Here is a 19,289-nt window from a genome sequence, read left to right as displayed (position 1 = left end):
TCTACAAGGCCCACGAATATGGAGTCTTCTTTTCTATACTAAGAAAACCAATAAAATGTCGTAAAAATTACATAATCAAGCCTTATCCTCAAAAATTTGCTTGGTAATTTCAAAATTACCCTGCAAATTAGTGCAAAATATTTAGTTTACCATACACTAAATAATAACAAGCTACTCATGTAGTGTAATTCGTGGGTACTTAAAATATGTGTTTACGACGCTTTAATCCTGCAAAAAAATACAAGATTTCTGACTTTTTTTTACTGTTTGACATTGATCGATAAAGACCAATTTTTTTTTAAGAAAAAGACAGCACTAAATGTAACAAAACCGTTGTTGAGAAATACCGTATCAAATCTATAATTACATTCCTTGGATTAAATCCGTTGTGATAGAACAGTATTTATATCCTTACCTCTGTAAATTTGGCTGTCAGAACGTGATCAAGATGGTTATTAAACAATACTCTGATTGGAATACTATTCCAAAGCCGTAAAAAATATGTACGTACACGAATAAAAATATCATTAAATAGTAAAAGTTGACATCACCGATCAATAACAATTCTTTTTACTAAATATCTGATGTCATTGTTGAATAATGCCTCAGCAATTGAAATTAAATGTCTTTAACACCTCTTTTAATGACGAAGTAAAAAACGAAATGAACAATTAATATGGATTTATTAATTTTTTAGCTGCATTGCGCATTAGAAATACGAAAATTCGAAAACTGTACCGTACCTCGTAAAGCAGTTCAATCAACTTTATTTTTACGGCGGAGCAAATTTAAAGTTTTTAAGCATTTAGAAGGGATGTGTTTTTAGTTTATAAAGGGGGGAACAGGACTCGCACTATTTCGCTTAGAAATATGGATTCATTTCGGAAAATATGCTACATACCATTATGTCTGTTAATCTTTGAAATAAAAGCCCTGAAGCATATTTCTTCCCAAAAGGCCAGAAAACTACGATAAGAGTATGAACACAGCATAGGTCCTCATTAACTTCTTCGATTTCTTCTCAGGGATGTCGAGGAATCCCTGATGATACACAGTTCAGATAAGAGCATCGTATTGCTTGAACAAATTATTGTTAGGTCTCCCTATACACACCTCTACTAACATAAGACTAGTTTTATTTGGAGCTTAAGAGTTATTTCAATCCCTTTATTAGAGTTCCAAGGAAAGATTGAACACTGATCTTTATTATCCCTTGCGAAACATTTCTTCATTTTTCGTTCTAAATATACGTCTGACGACGTATATTTAAATATACTAAAACAATCTAAGAAAACAAGAAAGAACGATCAAACGATAATACATTTAATTTCGCATCGCAATTAACTTACAAAAAACATTGTAAAACATCAAAATAAGGAAAGAATGCATTAAACTACACAAATAGTTAAGTTGTAATGCAAATAAATTGAAAATTAACTTAAAAGTTATGGATTAAAGAGTTAACTCTAACGTCTTTAAGATCTGTGATTAAAAAAAGTCAGAACGTAAATTATTCTTCGCTAGATCTTCAAACACATTTAAAGCAAAGGCAGTTTCAGAAGGGGAAAGAATTTTACAATAATTAACAAATAATTAGTAAAAGGTAAACTCAGCAGTGATTGGAGCGATAGGGGAGGTGAGAGTTAGCTTATTTAAGCTAAAACAAAGTTCTACTAATTCTAACGTGAACTTCCACGACATGAAACAAGCTCTTTCAAAACGCGTTTAGGATCATAAGAACTTAGTGAATTGGAAATATATATATATATATATATATATAAAAAAAAAAAAAAAAAAAAAAAAAAAAAAAAAAAAAAATCAAATTTCCTGAAGTATACAGCTAATCTTCATATATTCTAACAGCTAAAATTTCAAGGGAACGTTTATATTAGATGTTTACTTTTCAGGGAGGAGGGGCCCCCAAAAGTGTATTTATATACCTTCTTTTTTTATTACTGATTTTTGACCCAAATAAATTTACCAAACGAAAGCATTATCCCAGGTTTGTAGCCACAGGGGCCTCATTCCTTTCAGATACCTCATAATTTTAAGGAATTGCCCTTATACTTACTGATTGTTAAAAGTGTAACTTATTTTTCGTTTTTTTTTTTTAATATTTTCTCCTTCTTCAAGTGTGTTCCAGAGTAGATTTTTATATGTGTTATAAAAACTAATTTCAATAAAATTAAGTTCATGTACTATTTATAATCTAAGAAACAGTATATAAAGCGATCTTAATCTAGAACTATATGGTCTAACTATGTTTAAAAAATAACTACTTAGCAAAAAATAAGGTTAAAGAAAACTTACAACACTGGTATCAATATATATACCGGAAGAGATAAAATTTAATGAGTTACCAAGTCTTCTTTCTTCCAATATTTTTTATCCTTTTCAGAAATTTATTATTCACCTAAATTTTTAGATTCATGACTAAAAGCAGCGCAGATAAATCGCCTTTGGGGGTCACTAAATTGCTTTGGCCTTATTTCTCTGATACACAACCTGATAATTCAACAATCAGTTATGTAACCATGCTTTTCCACCAATAAGAGAACAATTTGACTGTATTTTTCATTAAACTTCTTACTTTTCAGTCGTAAGGAGAAGAAAGTTTGATGGTAGGCGAAAGAGGCTAGGAAAATAAGATCTTACTCTTTGTGTCAGGATTTAATCCGATTTATCATCAGGGAAGTAAGGCCTTTGTACTTCAACTATCGAAATACGTGTCAATTTTCAAACTAGTTATTTTCATAGACTACTTAATAATTAAGTAACTTCATATGAAGCGACCTTAATTCATGACAACAATGTTTTAACTACATAGCATTAAAATAATTTCACTGAGAACTGAAAACACTGGTATCAATATATACACCGGTATCGGACATGAAACACAGCCTATATCATACACAGTAAAGCTACGTTTACGCCAAATGTTTGTCTATGAGAACTGGAGTATGGCATGACCATGTATTTCGGCATTGCAAATCTTTTTGATAACTTCACATGCATCTTCAGCAGGGAACACAGAGAATGGAGGTGGAATCACCTGAAGTGAAAAAGGGCTCGTGAGCTCAGATCAAAACAATTGTAATATAGCACACCAACACAAGGGTTTTTATCCATTAATTAGGTATGCAGGGGTAAGGTGAGACTCACAAGCTTCCCAGTAGCAAGATAGATGTCTAAAAATGTATGAAAAAAGTATGTTTCTTTGTATAGAAGATTATATTAGTGCTTCTTTTACATAAATGTAATGAGATCAGAGTGGCGTGCGATTTTTCTTCTTTTTTTGTTTACAAAAAAAAAACCCGCTTCCACAAAATCAGTTCGTTCAATATATTATACGGATAGACACGGACCAATACGTTCCACATCTATGGGGCTGCAAAAATATGTAGGCGTAATTTAACAATTCGAGCGACACGATACAGTAGTTCTTTGGTCACCGGAATCTTCTGCCCTTGAATATGGAGTCCGGCGCATTCCCCACCCGAAAAAAAAAGATTACCCATTTGAATATAGAGCAGCCAAACGGAAATCAAGACAAACAAAACGAATGAATAAAATTAGCGATTCTGGAATACTCTATTTATATTCTAAAACACACGTAAAATATATGGTGCAGAGCCAAACAGTTCGTGGTGACAAATTGTCAGTAAGGAACGATTCGGACCAATAGTAACCAAAACTCTAAAAAAGGAATGCTGATAAAAAATAATATATAAAAAAAATTGGATTTTAATGCTGATTCCAAATATATATGCAATTCATTAAGATTAATGTTACACTTCAAACGCTACGGGCCTGATAAAAGTTGTGTAACTTTTAAAAATTTGGGAAAAGACCTTCATAAGAAAAGTAATCTTAATGAAGATCTCGCCATTACATTTAGCATATTAGAAAACTCCGCTGTGGAGGTTTTAAGCTCCTATCTACCAAAAAAATATGCAATTTTACGTTTTTTTCCCCAGAAGAAAGATCGCGAATGCGTTTTTTTTCCAAGGGTGATCGTACCAAACCGATGATCCTAAAAGATCAGCAGAAAATAAATAAAATTCTGCGACAACCAACCGATTTAAAAACGTCAAAAGCTATATGTTGAGCTGCTCGTTTGCAGAGGACGTGATGCCACAAGGTTGCACATTCGTTCCTGAATAGTCAATGTAGTTAACACAAGTAAAGGTACTTCAGACTAGAAAGTGAAGATAGTGGCAAATACCCAATAGTTTTTTTGGACATGGTTTGATGACTTTTTATAAACTCCCCTTACTTAAGCTGATGCTTGCTTATTTGGATGCTTGCTCTGTCAATTTCAAATTTGCTTTGATCTCAAGTGGTGAACTGGTATCATGTACTATAAATATCGGCAGGGGTGTCAAGTTTGGCACGAGGGGGGACGCGCCCTCCTCCCATGTTTTCAGCCAGTCAGATGAAAAATTTGAGTCGGTAAAATAGTGATGCGAAGCGTCACTATTTGTGACGCTTGTACTCTCTCTTTGGCCATTCAATTTTGCACGGAGGGGGGGTAATTTTCCAGGGGGGGGGGGAGGAATTTTCCAGGGTGGTGAATTTTTCACAGGGATTTCCCAAGGGATTATAACAAGCATCCTTGAATATATCTCTGAGACAAAAGTAAAGTTGTCATACCAGGATTCCGCAGCATTTATCCGGTCATTAGGAGAAGGAAATTTTGATTCTACCAATTGGAGGAATAGACTTGGAGCAATTTGGCGTCCAAAGAATACACTTGATGAGCAGAATCGGGCAAAGGAGAGCAATGTTAATAGCAAAAGGTTAAAAGTTTTAATGTCTACGATAAAATTTGTAAATGTCAAATGCATAAAATATTTCGTTACTATCAAACCAACAGGCAAGTGGGGTAGGGGAGATTCCTCTAAGATTGTGAAAATATGGAAGGGATTTACAAATCTGTGTCTTTACATGCAGAATAAGGGAGTATGTGTAACAGAGTAGGTGGTTTTAAAAGTTTTTTTTTTCGGTCTGTACAAGCTAATTTGTTTTCCATACATGATCTTTGGCTTTTTCCGACTGTGGAAGAACAGCAAATCCAGCTTTTTAGGGATGGGGGTACATAAAATAACAATGTAAAACCAATAAAAAATTAAGGAAATGTATTTTTTTTATTCCTTGTTCTTGCTTTTTACCGCTTGACTAGCTATACATTTATATTTATTTTAAATTTCATTTTGATATTGGATGGGTTACTGATGTTCAAATTTGCGTTAAATGCTTTCAAATGCTCTGATGTTGAACGAAAAGAAAATTAGGAAATCAGTTAAATACTAAATATATTGAATACGAAAGAAATACTGGATGTCCTCGAATGGGATGAGAGGAGATCATAAGAAAAGATTTAAAAGAAATAAGAAGTTCATGGGAGGGAGCAAAGAGCGAAGCTCTGAATAAGTGGAGTGAACGAAGAGCGTTCACATTTATTTTGGACCCAAGTAAATTACTTCTGAGATGAGTTACTAGCAGTGGCATAAGTTAAGAAAAAAAAATTCGAATCCTGGTAGGAGTAGCTACAAGTCTCAACTACTTTCATGTCCAGGTCAAAAGGCGCAAAATGTAGCTTTTTTACTAGCTGGCTTGCCCTGGCTATGAGTAGAAAAAGATAATAAAAAAGTAGTGGCGTCCATCTAAAGCTACTCTAACTTGACACGAATATTATAAATCGATCGTAGCCTATAAATATAGGAAATAGTGAAAATGAATAATCAAAAAGAGCATCGTCTTTTTTTAGAAAAATTTAAAAAACTAAAAAGCTTGCTAGCCAAGAGTACTATTTGTGACATTACAATTTATTTTACGCAAAGATACAAATGTCTTTATAACTTTTAAAAAGGCTGTGTTTCAACACTTACACATAAAAGACTTCAATAACAAAGCAAAATCTTCGATACAAAACGAAAAATAACAAAGGATGTTCGATTTTTTCCCTCATCGGAAACCGAAGAAAATCAACTTCTGTCATTTTTTTTCCTATTCAACAAGAGGAACAATGCAGTGACGTGATTAGGATGTTCAATTCAGAGAAGACGGTTTTCCACAGACAATTATTATTTCTTTTCTATATGAACCGGACATGTCAACATCATTTCAGAAATGAGAATTTAATTGTCTTTCTTTCTCAAAGAAAAACAAAGTTTTCAATTCCATGGTACGGTTCTACCTACAAGTCAATTGACCAAAAATTAATAATCTTTAAGAAAATAAGTTGTGCAACATTATTGCTCACGAGACATTACATTAGACTGGATACAGCTTGAAGATGGTCAATATTGAACTTAAGTTCATGTTTTTATCAAATAAAGCAAAAGCAAGTTTTTTAGAGTAAAGAACAAAAATCGAGCAAAAGTTATTTATATATTAGGAGGGCTACCATTAGGAGGCGCCTTCTTAAGCTACAATTTGAAAAGTGTTTTCCTAAAAGTATTCTAGAATAAAACAAATATAGCTAGTTGGTAATTACGGGAAGTTCATTTACTGATTGCATTTCGAAGCATTTGAACTGAAATTTTATTGCTTAAAGCAATTGCTGGAGCTCACCTGCTTTGGGAAAAACAGTTTCTAGATCAATATCTGCAACTGATATCCTTATTTTTAAATGGGGCTGGATTAAGGAGCAGAATGGCTGAAACAAGGCAAGACAAGCCATGAGGTTATCTCCTATGATCATAGTCACCTTATCAAGCAAGATTCTAAATGTTGTCTGTAGAACTTATACATTATGATCTCGGCTTGGCTTTGAGTTCAGCTATCAAAACGGCACGGTCCAAGTCTTCAACGATGATGTCTGATGAAACCGGTCTCTGGATAAACTCCCGTTCTATTGGCAAACTGCACTACATTGTCAATTAAACCGTTCATTTCTTCTCCCGACGGTCTTTAAGAAGTTTCTACGTAGCTTCAAGCATCTCAATTGTATCGATGGTGTTTATATCCTCTTCTTTAAGTTTGTCTGTTGCAACCTTAGCCTTGCACATGATGTTTTTCATGAACATGAAGCAGACGACAAATCCGAGACTGAGAATCCTCTTCGGAAGACCGCAGAATTTTCCTTTTGTCTCTGTATAGGAGTTTTTCGTCTGTTTTATTTCATCAAGAGCCGAGACTATTGCTTCAAAAGAAATAGCTACTGCTTGTATGGTTTCAGCCCTTGCAATCCACTGGGTCCGTAATAAGTTTTAGAAATCAAGGCTATTTTGAGTGGAAGAAAGGTTTTTTTTAAGGGTGGCAAAACATTTTGTAGATGAAGCAAAGAACATAAATATTTCCTCTAGAATATTGAATAGCTGTGTAATCAAGAGAGGTGAATTGCATTGCAACTATGCTCTATAACGCTGTTTAGTCTGTGGGCCTAGCAGGGAAGATAAGATAATAGGCGATTGAGAAGTTCCGACAATTTCTTCTAGGCTCCATTAAACTTGGTGGACATTACACTTGCATAGTCATACGATTAAAAAACTATTTTATCTAGGGGAATTCTGTACAAAATGAAAAGCAAAGGAAAGAAAACTGGCTAGTTACTTCTCTTCTTGATCACACAAGGGAGCTTTGCGACTTGCGGATTGTGACTGCAAGCTTATCAGAATGCGAAGCACCAGGTGTCGTATCCGCAATCAAAGAATAAAATTTTGAATCCGAAACTTCATCAAGATTCTTCTCCCTAACTTGTGATGGAAACAAGTTTATGAACTCGTTTCGAGGGAGGTTTGTTTAGAAAGGTAACTTTGTATGGTCGATACCAAGCTATAGCCAAGCTCCATGGGCAGGCAGATACCTCACTAGAAATCGAACAAACTGAAAAAATTCGCTGTATTCAACTCTTCTAATGGTAACGCCCTCTTCTACTCTTCACCTCTTCTAATGGCAATGCCGTGTCACTAGTACTCATGCACATTAAACAAAAATGTCAAATTTATCTGTTTGTATTTTCATCTCTGGCTTGTTGCAAAAACTTTGCTCAAGTGCCTTTATCAAGTAGGAATCCCCAGACCACTAGGGTAAAGTGAGTACACGAAACAGAAGGCCACATCTTTCTCGATACTGTACTTTAAGTACTGGTAATTTTCATACCAGCCAGAGTGAAAGTAAAATTGTTTCCTTTTTATATTGACCTATCTGCTGGGAATAGACACAGTTTTAGTTGATTAGGACCATTAATATTTCCTCTGGTTTTCGCTAGAGAATGGCTTCTTTATCCCTAAATCCTTGCGAACTACACTTTCAAAGTTGGTACCGTTATTTTCGACAACTCCACTAGTTGCCAAAATGTTAGCCTCTGTAGTTCTTCATATCAGCTGACTGTTTGTCCCGCGCACAGATCCAACACAGAAGACTATGTGGATTATTCTTCTACTTATACCATTAAATCCCTTGCGTTCAACGAAGAATTTTCCCACACGGTCTTAACAATGTCATTGGAGCCAGAAACTACTCATATAATAGTAATAATAATAATACTAATTTATTTATGCCCTCTACACATACATGAATGTACACAGAGGATTATAGGAAACACAGAGGAGTAGAGGATGTATACAGGAGTATAATATACTCCATCTTGGCGAAAAATGAAAAAAAAAATCGCGTTGTGTTGACTAATAGCATGAAGTCTTCTATGCTTTGACTTTTAATGCTTATAAAGCACCCATTCCCCAATATCCTTTCCACCAATAGCTCCCCCCCCATCAACTCAAAAACTTCGATCCTCAAATCCCTTAACTCCACACATTTCCCACAAAATGCAGTCAATTTTCCTCCCGCTCTTCACACATCGAAAAACTATAAGGTCCAATCTTCATTCTAACCCTTCCCAAATATCATCTTCTTCCCCAAAGCGGAATAAAATTACCACTATAAGAAGTTACCCGTTTGATATCATCCCTAGACATCCCGGATGTAAAACAAACCTCCTCCCCTATGTTTCTTTTACCCTATAGAGGAGTATATATTTAATTTTGGCGTAGTATGTCAAAGCACATCTGCAATGTTTTTATCTGCCTCTATCTTCCTCTACGATCATACCTCTAACTTAGGTTTAGCAGAAATTAACACTTGTCTCAGTTTCGCTGACTCAAAGTCAGAGACGCAACAGACAATGCTCCGAACGAGGTGTACTTCTTTAATCGCAATGAATTACGATCAGAGTTTATTTTCAAGTTGCCAGAGTTTTCTGATATTTGCTTCCCACAGACTGAGGAACACAGATCTGCTGTCACACTACCAACGCAGCCAAAAACTTATCTCTCGACTTGAGTGAGCCATGCCAGCGTCTCCAAAACCATTCTTGTCCTGGTAAACAAGTTCCGGGTACACGACCAAATCTCAATTGTTCTTTTCAAACGCTGGATCCAGTTCAACCTTGTTTTGTAATCAAGCTTTTATCACTGTCTTGGATACACTTGCTTCGAAATGGTTTCGCTGGGCCCCTGTCATTTGAATTCTGGTTGCTTTTCCATTGTGTTTACGAATGTCATGCCTTCTTTTCCCCACATAGTCAAAGTTTGATCCACATTCCATGTCCATATCTTAACTTAAACGACTCAGTTTGTCTTTGAATGGGCGCTAAGACTGAAGCAATATACTGCCAAAATAAGCTAGGGGGGCAGGGGAGTTTGAAAATCTGACAGTCATTCGCGGACGAAGAAAAACAAATCGGACAGTCTCTCAGCCAAATGAGGCCCTAAAACTTGGATGAGACCAAAATGGACGACTGATATAATTTAGCAAAACAAAAGGGGGTTTCATCCCCCTCCCCTCATTCCGGACCACCCTTGAATCTTATTTGTAAGGTCTCAGTTTAGCAATCCTCATAATCATTGACGTATTTACGTATTTAAAGCCTGAAGGACAAGTAATCTTGGTCAGGGGATAAAGGATCTTTGCAAACATAAAAATGTTGTATGAATATGCTTTGTGTTTCTCTTTGGTGTCCCTACTTCTGAACCCCATTTAGCTTCACTCATCAAAGCCTTGATTTTATATTTCTATTTACTCGCTCTTTTTTCTTCTTTTTTTTGCTCTTTACTGACAGTTTGTTAATGCGAACTGCTTGCTCCACGGCTCTCTCACACATGAGGGAGATTATCATCCCTCTCATCAGCCCCCTGTTGTTTATGTTAAAGGTTAATATTCTTATAACCAGGGGCGTCGTTTCTGGGGTGGGGGGAGTTACCCCCCCCCATAATTGGGATAAAAATTATTATATAGCCCACGTCCCTTGACTATCCGGATATGAGCCCCTCTTACCCCCTCCCCCCAATAAAAATGCTGAAGCTGCGCCCCTGCGTATAACATTGCTACAAGGATGATAACCATCCATTTCTGTTTTTTTTTAAAATAAATTGTTTGATTGATTCAAGTCCATACTTTTAATGTTTTTCCAAGAGGGGGGGTAAACTTAGGGATAATCATTTTCACGATTTCTTCAAGCAAACCTTTAGGGGATACCCTTTACGCTCCTCTCCCTTCTGTACTCGTAAACTTATGAAATTAATCTTTTTATGTCACCCCACAGCATCCATAATCCAAAATTTGTCCTAAAATGTTCCTTCAGATGAAGGGAGATGGGTGAGCGGGGGAATTCTGACCCTCTATTTCTTTCATATTTATCTGAAGAACCTCTCTCAGATAGTTAGAAAATTTTGGGTGAAAATATGCTTTCTTGGAGGCTTTAGCTGTTGAATTTCGAAGGCGGTATTGACCATACTTGGATTATTTGGCTCCCATGCTCCCCTATTAATTTAATATCCACTGTAAAACGGATTTATGACTGAATAATTTCCATCACATCCCATTTGCAACTAAATCAAAATATGAATGCATAATATATCCTTTTACAGACATATCTTCCTAAACGGATATTAAGATCAAACTCCCTTTCAAAGTAGGACTGCAAGAGATACCTTTTAAGAGCACCACATGGGAATCAAATAACAAGAAACGGAACATTCAATCGAATGTTTACTCCAATATAAAAGGATTATATTGAAAGTATTTTGAAGTTTCATGTATTTTCCAAGACTGAAATTAAAGAGACTTACAGCGAGACTTATATGAGACTTATATGCACGTTTGATGCAATAAAGAAGTATTTTTATATTTAGAATGAAGGAGCATTTAAATTTTTTTGTTGGGTCTTCTTTATGGGACGAAAAGTAAATCAAATAAAATACTAAAAGTATACAATACCAAATACTAAAAGTATAATGAAAAACCAAGAATATATAATAACATATAAAATAAAATATAATAAAAAAATATAAAGATGCAAAAAATACTAAAAAGACACAAGTGGTGTCAGTCAATCTCGAAACTTTTTTTTTTACTAAAACATTGTTAACAGTTTTACTTACGATTTCGTACACATTTTCTATAATTGAATATAACTCATGCTTTTAAGTCAGCTTTAGACAATTTGCTATTTAACCCTTCTTATATATTTCAGATTAATTCAATTGTAGGGTAGAATTCGGGGGGGGGGGTTAAATGGAACCTAACTTTTCGTACTAAAACAAAACTTGATGAAATCGAAAATTACACTTAAATTCAGAAATGTACGTAGAACTTCAAGTTCTAACGATCTAGTGGCTGAATGAAATGTATCTAACATTACGATTATATTAAAAATGTATCAGTATTATTTAAAAGCATGCTTCCCCCTAATTACATTTGCCTTACCCTAAGTCAGGGGCGTAGTTTGCTATGGGACAGGGGGGAGGGCAGCCGCCCTTCCCCGACATCAATTTGCCCCCCTCCCCCGATTCCAGCTTGCCCCCTTCCCCCAGCTGAAGTTTAGTTTCTTCAAAAATCTGGTCAAAACTAATCAAGCATCCACAGCAACGGGTCAGTTTTATTTAGTATATCTTTACCTTTATGATACTATATGGCTAATTTTTCAGTTTTCACTCTCATTGTCACTTGGTTTGGGAAAAGTGGCTCCAAATTTGCCCCCCCCCCCCGTATTTCAACAAAATTACGCCCCTGCCCTAAACTGTTATTTTTTTAAGGCTGCATTTTTGAATTATCAGGAACACAGTTTAACAAGGACGGTCCGTTGCAATTTCTCCTTTGAAGTTTTTTTTGTAAAGCGTTGTTTTCAAATCCACTAACACTTTTTAAATGTACACCTCATTTATTAATAGTTTTTTCCCCTTTTTATCAAGAGAATATTCATCAGGCGAATTTTATCTCCTTTCATCTCTTCAGGATTTTTATCAGGAAAATTTTATGAAGAGCTCTTGAATTATCTATATAATTTTTCATTATTCTACTAAAAATAAAAGCTGAAAATTCGAGATCCATCCATTGAGCGATAAAGCAAGGAAAGCTATACTATTTATATAAAATTCGAGATCCATCCATTGAGCGATAAAGCAAGAAAAGTTATATCATTTTAGATATCGTAAAATCTCTGATAAAATAATTAAACCCTTAATTTTAAACTAAATCGTATAAACCCTCACTGCTTTTGCAAAATTTTATCTCAGTGCGTATTCTTTTTTTTCATAATTCTAGAGCAACTCATAGCTGGTAGGAGTAGTATGGACTCCCCCCCCCCCGCCACAGTTAAATTTTCTACGCTTTTTCTTTTACAAAGCAAGATTTAATTTTAGGAATATATTAGGCCAAAAACAGGCCAGTGACATTCCTACAAACGAATCTACCCAGAAAAAAAATAAATAAATCATCATAATTCTAGTCAGGCCTCCTCCCCTCCTTTCCAAAACTTAGAATTCACCACTGCCCCTACTGAAAGTAAAAAAAAAAAGTCCGGGCACAATATAGTCACAACTGAGAATAAAAATCAAAACTATCAACGACTACAGCATCAACAACGCATCCAAAAACGTATCCGAGAATGGGCGGTTACCAGGTTTGAACACCTCCCTCCCGCCTCGAGATTTTAGTCTGAATCGTTAAAACGTAACAAAATGTATATAAACAAATTATTGATGCGTTTTTTACCCCCCCCCCCCCAAAAAAAAATCCCCCCACCACCAAACAGAAATCCTGGATACGCCCTTGAATGCACCTCTATGATAGAATTCAACTATCGAGCGTGGACTTAGTGATTGACTAATCAGAGTGATGATTACAGCAAAGTTCTTTTTAAATTAGGAAAGACGGATGCTCGGAATAGTAGTTTCCCAATCTGTTTGATGAATATGATAAAAGATACAAGTGCATAATAGCTGTAGACAACATTTGGGAACAAAATAGTGTTGATATAGCCTTTTCGAAGCAATCTCTGGCCATTTCACATTTTCCACTTATGTTGCATAAATGCAGTGTTTGAGCCGTTCGATACCGTAAAGGATCACCCTATCTCATTCATTATTAACCTTTTTAGTTTGTGTCACCAAACTATTCAGAATGGATTTTCCAGTCTTGCTATCAATTGTATAGCTTTGATAAGAGATCCGAATAAACGACAGAAAACTAACAATCGACACCTTTTCCCGGAAATCTTAGAAGAACCATTCCACTTCTCCCATTTTGTGCCAGAGATAGAGATATTCGGATTTAATGAAAGTTACATCATTTTTTTATTGAACGGGCATTTTTTTTTCAAGTTCAGGAAAGGGTACTTACTAAAAACATTCTAATATACCTGCTTGAAAAACATTAAAAATCAGCTCAAAAGAAGCGTCGAATAATTTGACGCCTTTGGAAGTTTCCTGTTGTGCTAACCACCATGATTAACATCTTTTGGCGAAACACGATGCATATTATTTATGCTGTATTGGATAGATAGCGATTTGTTTAACAATTAATAAGAGATTATAGGATTTCTTTCTTTTAAACGAGCCTCTCGTTAGGTTATCGAACTGTTGACACGTTTAAGGTTCCCTATCAAGTTTTACGAAAATTACTTCGGAGGCCCCCATTGCTGCTGGGAAAAGTTGCTAACGAGTCCTTTGTCTTTGAGATTGTCAGCCGAAGCTGAGACTCGCAGAATTACATTTATGGTATTGAGTCTTTAAAATCAATAAAAGACATAACTTTCATGTCGTACCATGACTATGGTACGACATCGGCATTAAATATAAAACTGTTTGTTCCATCCACTTTTAGAGTAGACATGTAACGTATATTATTACCCCATAATTACACATTATTACCAAAAATTTTGAATAACTATTAGCGAATTACCAGGACTAGAGACCATATTGTCGCCCATGTCCAATTTAAATCGAGCAATATCCGACTGAAAACCCACTTTGACCACCTCATAGCTGCTTTTGAGCAAAATTTTATCTTGTCATTAAATTTATGTCCCCCTTCCTTTATGTATAATAAATTTAAAATTTTTATTGCCAGTATCTTCGCCTTAATTTATAGGTGTTAAACTTATTTAGTATAACACAAGGTGTTAATCTGAGTCAAAATTCCCCTTTAAATCTAAGTTAAATTTACATGCATTTAAATCACTGAAATAGTTGGCCTTAATGCATCATACGAAATCTTACCTTGCTGCTGGAAACGAGTTCAACAAGTAACTTCAGCTGCTCAAGTGATCCACCTTCTACAGCTTCCATTTGAATGCCACGATCTTCAGCACGACGCGAAAACTTCGGAAGTAGCTTTTCTGCAGTTTCTGTACCCAAAAATATATGTCCACCCTAAAAATTTCAAAATTTAAAATAAGATACACCAGTCGTGGGAAACAAGCATTTACCAGTCTAAAAAAATCCTTTGCTGGTTTAAAAGCCACCAAAACTATACCTATTAAAAACTGACCTATAAAGTCATAAAAAATAGCTTTATGCATGGTTACCAGAAGAGTTGTTCGAATAAATAAATAGAATCCAGACAATTTTGTATACAAATCTCACCACTCGTCTCCTTATATACTTTTTACGAATGTCACCATTTACAAGAAAAAATATATGAAAAGGACGTTGTGACACTTACACGCCTTTGGTTAAATATGGTTCTAAGTTCATAGCTAACTTCTTTTTTTCTTTTTTTAGTCATATGCAACTAATAGCTTACAAAACTCAGTAAAAAGTAACATTTTTACATAACCGATATCTACCCTAAGCATTTACTCGTAATTGGAATCAGTCACCACAAGCCTTTATTTCCACATTGATAATCTACACACCCAAATTACATAACTCTCGATAATACTAAGATGGAACCCCGAAGCCCACATTGAATCCCTTGGGCATTATAGGGCAAATCCGGTTTCTTTGGAAATCCCTGGCTCTAGGGAAGAAATTCAATGCGGGCTAAGGTGTTGCTATTGTATTTTCACAAGGAGTAGACTTTTAGGGTACGTAGATTGGGTATCAATGTAAAAATAAATGTTCCCAGTAGATGGTGTTCATTAAGATAATTAGGGCAAGAAAAAAATACTTAATTTTGTAAGGATTTTGAACATTACAATAAATCTCTAAAATTTGGTCAATTTTATAGATTTGTTGTGTACCTGCTCTGACTAAAAAGTGTTTTTTAGCCCACAAAAAAAAAGAAAAAACACAGCGGATAACGAACTATAATGTAACAAAGAAAAACAGAAGAGAACTAAAAAACGACTGTACACACTATATAACAAAACATCACTTCAAACGACTTCAGTTGGTTCAAAGTCGATTTTCTCATACACAAGAGTTTCACTGAGACATCGACTTGAGATAGTATATTAATAAAGACTAACCTATTCATTCATTTAATGTTTTTGAACCACCATGGTAAACGAAGCAGAAACTTGCAGTATCTGAAATATACCCCAAGTAAGGGTATATTCTTTTCTGAAACAAATGGGTAGTACCAGAAATGTTATATTTTTAAATAACGGAAAAAGGGTTATAGTTAAATTCTTATTTGAGCTCGTTCAACACTTTAGATTTGGATATCAATATCTACCGTAAATCAGCTTTAATTACAACCCTTTAGCATGAAAGACATCTTAAAATATTCATTTGGACATGTTTACACGAACCAGAGAATTCTCCTACAATATGAAAGTTTAAACATTCTAATAGAGTGAATTTCATGACCAATTAATTGAATATAACACAATTTGTTGTAAAGCGATTGATCGTGTAAATATATACACTTTCCTTGAATAATTCACAAAATGCTATTAATATTAATAAACTAGCCAAAAACCATGTCTAACGATAGGCATAAAATGCTTAATACGTAGCGTATACTATTTGTGAATACTGAGAAAAAAGATTTGGCCCCTTCCCGAAAACACAGAATTCTAAGTCCCCTTCCCCACCCCAACACTGCCAAAACAAAACCTTTCCTAAAAGCTTTATCTCGAAGGAAGAAAAACTTAACTAGTCAATAATGCAAACTAAGTATTTGCCAAAATCGTTCGTTAAACACGATCGATGTTATTGGTTAATTTAACTATATTTTTTACTTAGGTTATATATTCAGAAATCCGATGGAAGCTTAAGGCCTAACCTCATCAGAAAAACTTCAGGGAAGAATAATCTGATGCTTCGCAAAAGCATTTCCATTACTTTTCATCAGCAGAGTTTGCACGAAGCAGAAACAACCAGACTTATTGTATGTAGGTCCAAGTTAAAATAATAATCACACTTCCTCGTCTTTCATCCTTGTCAGTTTTATTTTGTCGCTCACCTGCTGTGCAGACGATATTTTGAATTTTGAGTCGTACTATCCAGCGCTTTAACGAGGTTTTTACAACGCTACAATCTAGGTATGGAGAGCTTGGCCTCGATTTGAATGCCGAAAAGTCTGAACTTGTTTTCTACTACTGGAAGCAGATTCCACCAGCAGACACCCCTATTGGAAGCAGCAGGATCAAAGCCAGCTGATCCCATTACTTATCATTTTCTCCAAACCGTTTCTTTTCTTCTATGCATTTTTTCTTTTGTTCTTTTTCTTAATTATTGCTCGGTCTTTTTGTCTTTTGTACGACGGGTTTTCGAACAAATAAACTATATAAAAAACATTTATGGAGGTCATTACGCCATCTATCATATTGGCAGTAACGTTAAATTTTTTACTCAGTAGACCTCTTAGTCTATCTTCTTTTTTAACATTAGAAATTTAGCACTTCCTAGCTTTATCATTTTTTTCCTTTTTGACAGAAAATTTGGTAATAAGCCATTTGCCAAATCGCATCATTAATAAAAGTGTCAACTCATCTCTTTGGAGATTGAAACCCCCACCTAAACCTCTAAAAAAACATAATTATGGAGTTCAGCCTATGCTTTTTCATCCGAAAAAGCTACTGAAGTGGTACCGAAGTTAGTTACCGAAGTAGACTTTCAGGTTGCGACATAATATAGAATTACAAAGCTAATAATTTATTGTTTTTTTTTTTTCAATGGAAATACCAGAAAAGGCATTTTTCAATAAAAATACTCAAAAAATGATGTTTTTCAAAATCTAGGGAATCACATGTCACAAATCCTAATTAAATTTTCTTAGTCTTCTCTTTTCCCCGGTACAATTCATATTATGCAATCTAACGCTTTTTGAGCTATCACAGAAAAATTTTGGAATATAATCCAGTTTCTTATAAATTCTGATTGATACTCCATCTTTGGCACAAAGAAATTACAGAAAGGGTATTCTCTTGGAATTCTCATTTTATGTTGGTCTTTGTTTTTAAATTGTTGATTTTTAATTTCGCCTCATTTATGAATTTGCTGATTTTTCCTTTCATCTGATGCCATTTTAAAGTCTTCTTTTCATAATTATTTTTTCATTTTCCTGTAAATATCAGCCCAAATTTAAACGCTTTACTTCACTCGTACTGATGACTCAAAAATCATAGGTTTTTCATTGTACTGATAACTTTATTTGGTGTCCAATTCAATTATAGTATACTGATATCCGATTACATTCCATTATTTTGTATCCGGATATTCCGTATTCGATTACAAAATTGGCTTGAAAAAGCCGGTTCTAAGTGTTTTTAAGATGTCAAAATGCTTGATCCCAAATTTAAAATGCCGACGAAAATCTTTCAAATGCTTTCCTCCCGCTGTTGAAAATTTGGTGCAATTCTAAACTTTGAATAAAGGCTTTGTTTCCAAATAAGTGATTCTTTTATTTGTGGTCCATCGAATGATTCTAAAACAACAACTTGAACCTGTCAAATAATTTGGGCTATGATACCCTTACAACAGCTCATTAAAATATTAAATTTATACACACGGCCAAATATGGGTGGAAGTGAGGGAATGTTCTGTCTTTTCTGATACCAAAGTAGCGGCGCTACTTTAGCTGAATAGTTATTAGCCTTAATGATTGCCAGAATTACCCCTCTTTATACATTAAAGATCTCTGTGGTCTAATCAATGTCTAAAGATTTGAATTAATAAACATTATCATACATCAAAAATGCACACATAGCCCTTACTAGATTTTGCTTTAACCCAAAAGATCTTAGTCAAAATGCATAGCTGCCGACTATTTTTACTTTTTAACAGACTAAATCTTTCATTTCCTTAATTGTATAGATAGCGTTGTCGTATTTGCAATAAAGTATCGCAATTTTCGATCTGCTATTGACATTTTTTTTTACAATAGGTAATCAAGCGTATTCCCCACTGAAGTGTTGCCTATTTTGCGTTGCAAATTTGTGTACCAAATACTAATGGACAGTAATGTTCTCTTTTTATTTTATTTTCAAAATACACGCAAACACTTTAATATTTAATTGAATGAAAATTCATAAGGAGAACACAAAAGAAAAAAAAATAAAGGCTTTCAAAAGCGAGATTGACAGTAATTGTTGAGAATTTTACAGTGATTTTGTTCTGTTCAACGAATTTCAAGGTACCTGTGGAAAGTCCGCTAGACTTTTCTTTGTTTTATCCACCCCATCCCCAACCCCCCAATCAAAAGTCTAGGTGCACCCCTTACTCTAACTATAAAAAAAAAAACATTATAAATTCATCTTACCCTGCTAAGACAGTGAATGGCTCTATTACATGATCTAGACGTGGAACAGAAGTCAATGACAATATCAACATATCCGCCACAAGCATCGATGGTCCGCTCAATAAGCTGTTTCTCATAAACTTCTTCATTCCATTGTACAACACTTACGCTACAACAATTATGTTCATTGTATTAATTGTAATGCGCACGAATATTCTATTAATCAATGGTTTAATATATAAACAATAAACTACTGTACATGTATCATAACTACTGCAAGAAACAAACTCGTTACTACTGGAATTTTTTCCTAAGAGATGTCTTTAAGTCTAAGGAGTTTCATATAAGCAGAAGCTTTGATAAAGTTGGGCAGG

At 34.7% G+C, this 19,289-nt stretch overlaps 1 protein-coding gene across 2 annotated transcripts in view; it reads right to left on the bottom strand.

Moving 5' to 3' along the window:
* Nucleotides 1-1,800: 1,800 nt before the first annotated feature.
* The window catches only part of Drat (Death resistor Adh domain containing target), an 84,153-nt gene continuing 66,664 nt past the window's right edge, over nt 1,801-19,289 (bottom strand). For both annotated transcript variants that reach the window (XM_089085746.1, XM_089085747.1), the window contains 3 exons: nt 18,937-19,084; nt 14,505-14,657; nt 1,801-3,052 (listed from right to left, as the gene is read on the bottom strand). In XM_089085746.1, the coding sequence (XP_088941872.1) occupies nt 2,945-3,052; nt 14,505-14,657; nt 18,937-19,084 (409 nt within the window). In that variant the 3' untranslated portion in view covers nt 1,801-2,944. The remainder of the gene's footprint in view (nt 3,053-14,504; nt 14,658-18,936; nt 19,085-19,289) is intronic.

This window comes from Artemia sp. Qi Xiang Cuo, chromosome 3, assembly GCF_049724085.1.
Source record: "Artemia sp. Qi Xiang Cuo chromosome 3, ASM4972408v1, whole genome shotgun sequence".
NCBI classification, from domain to species: domain Eukaryota; kingdom Metazoa; phylum Arthropoda; class Branchiopoda; order Anostraca; family Artemiidae; genus Artemia; species Artemia sp. Qi Xiang Cuo.
This window is presented reverse-complemented; position numbering and strand designations above follow the sequence as displayed.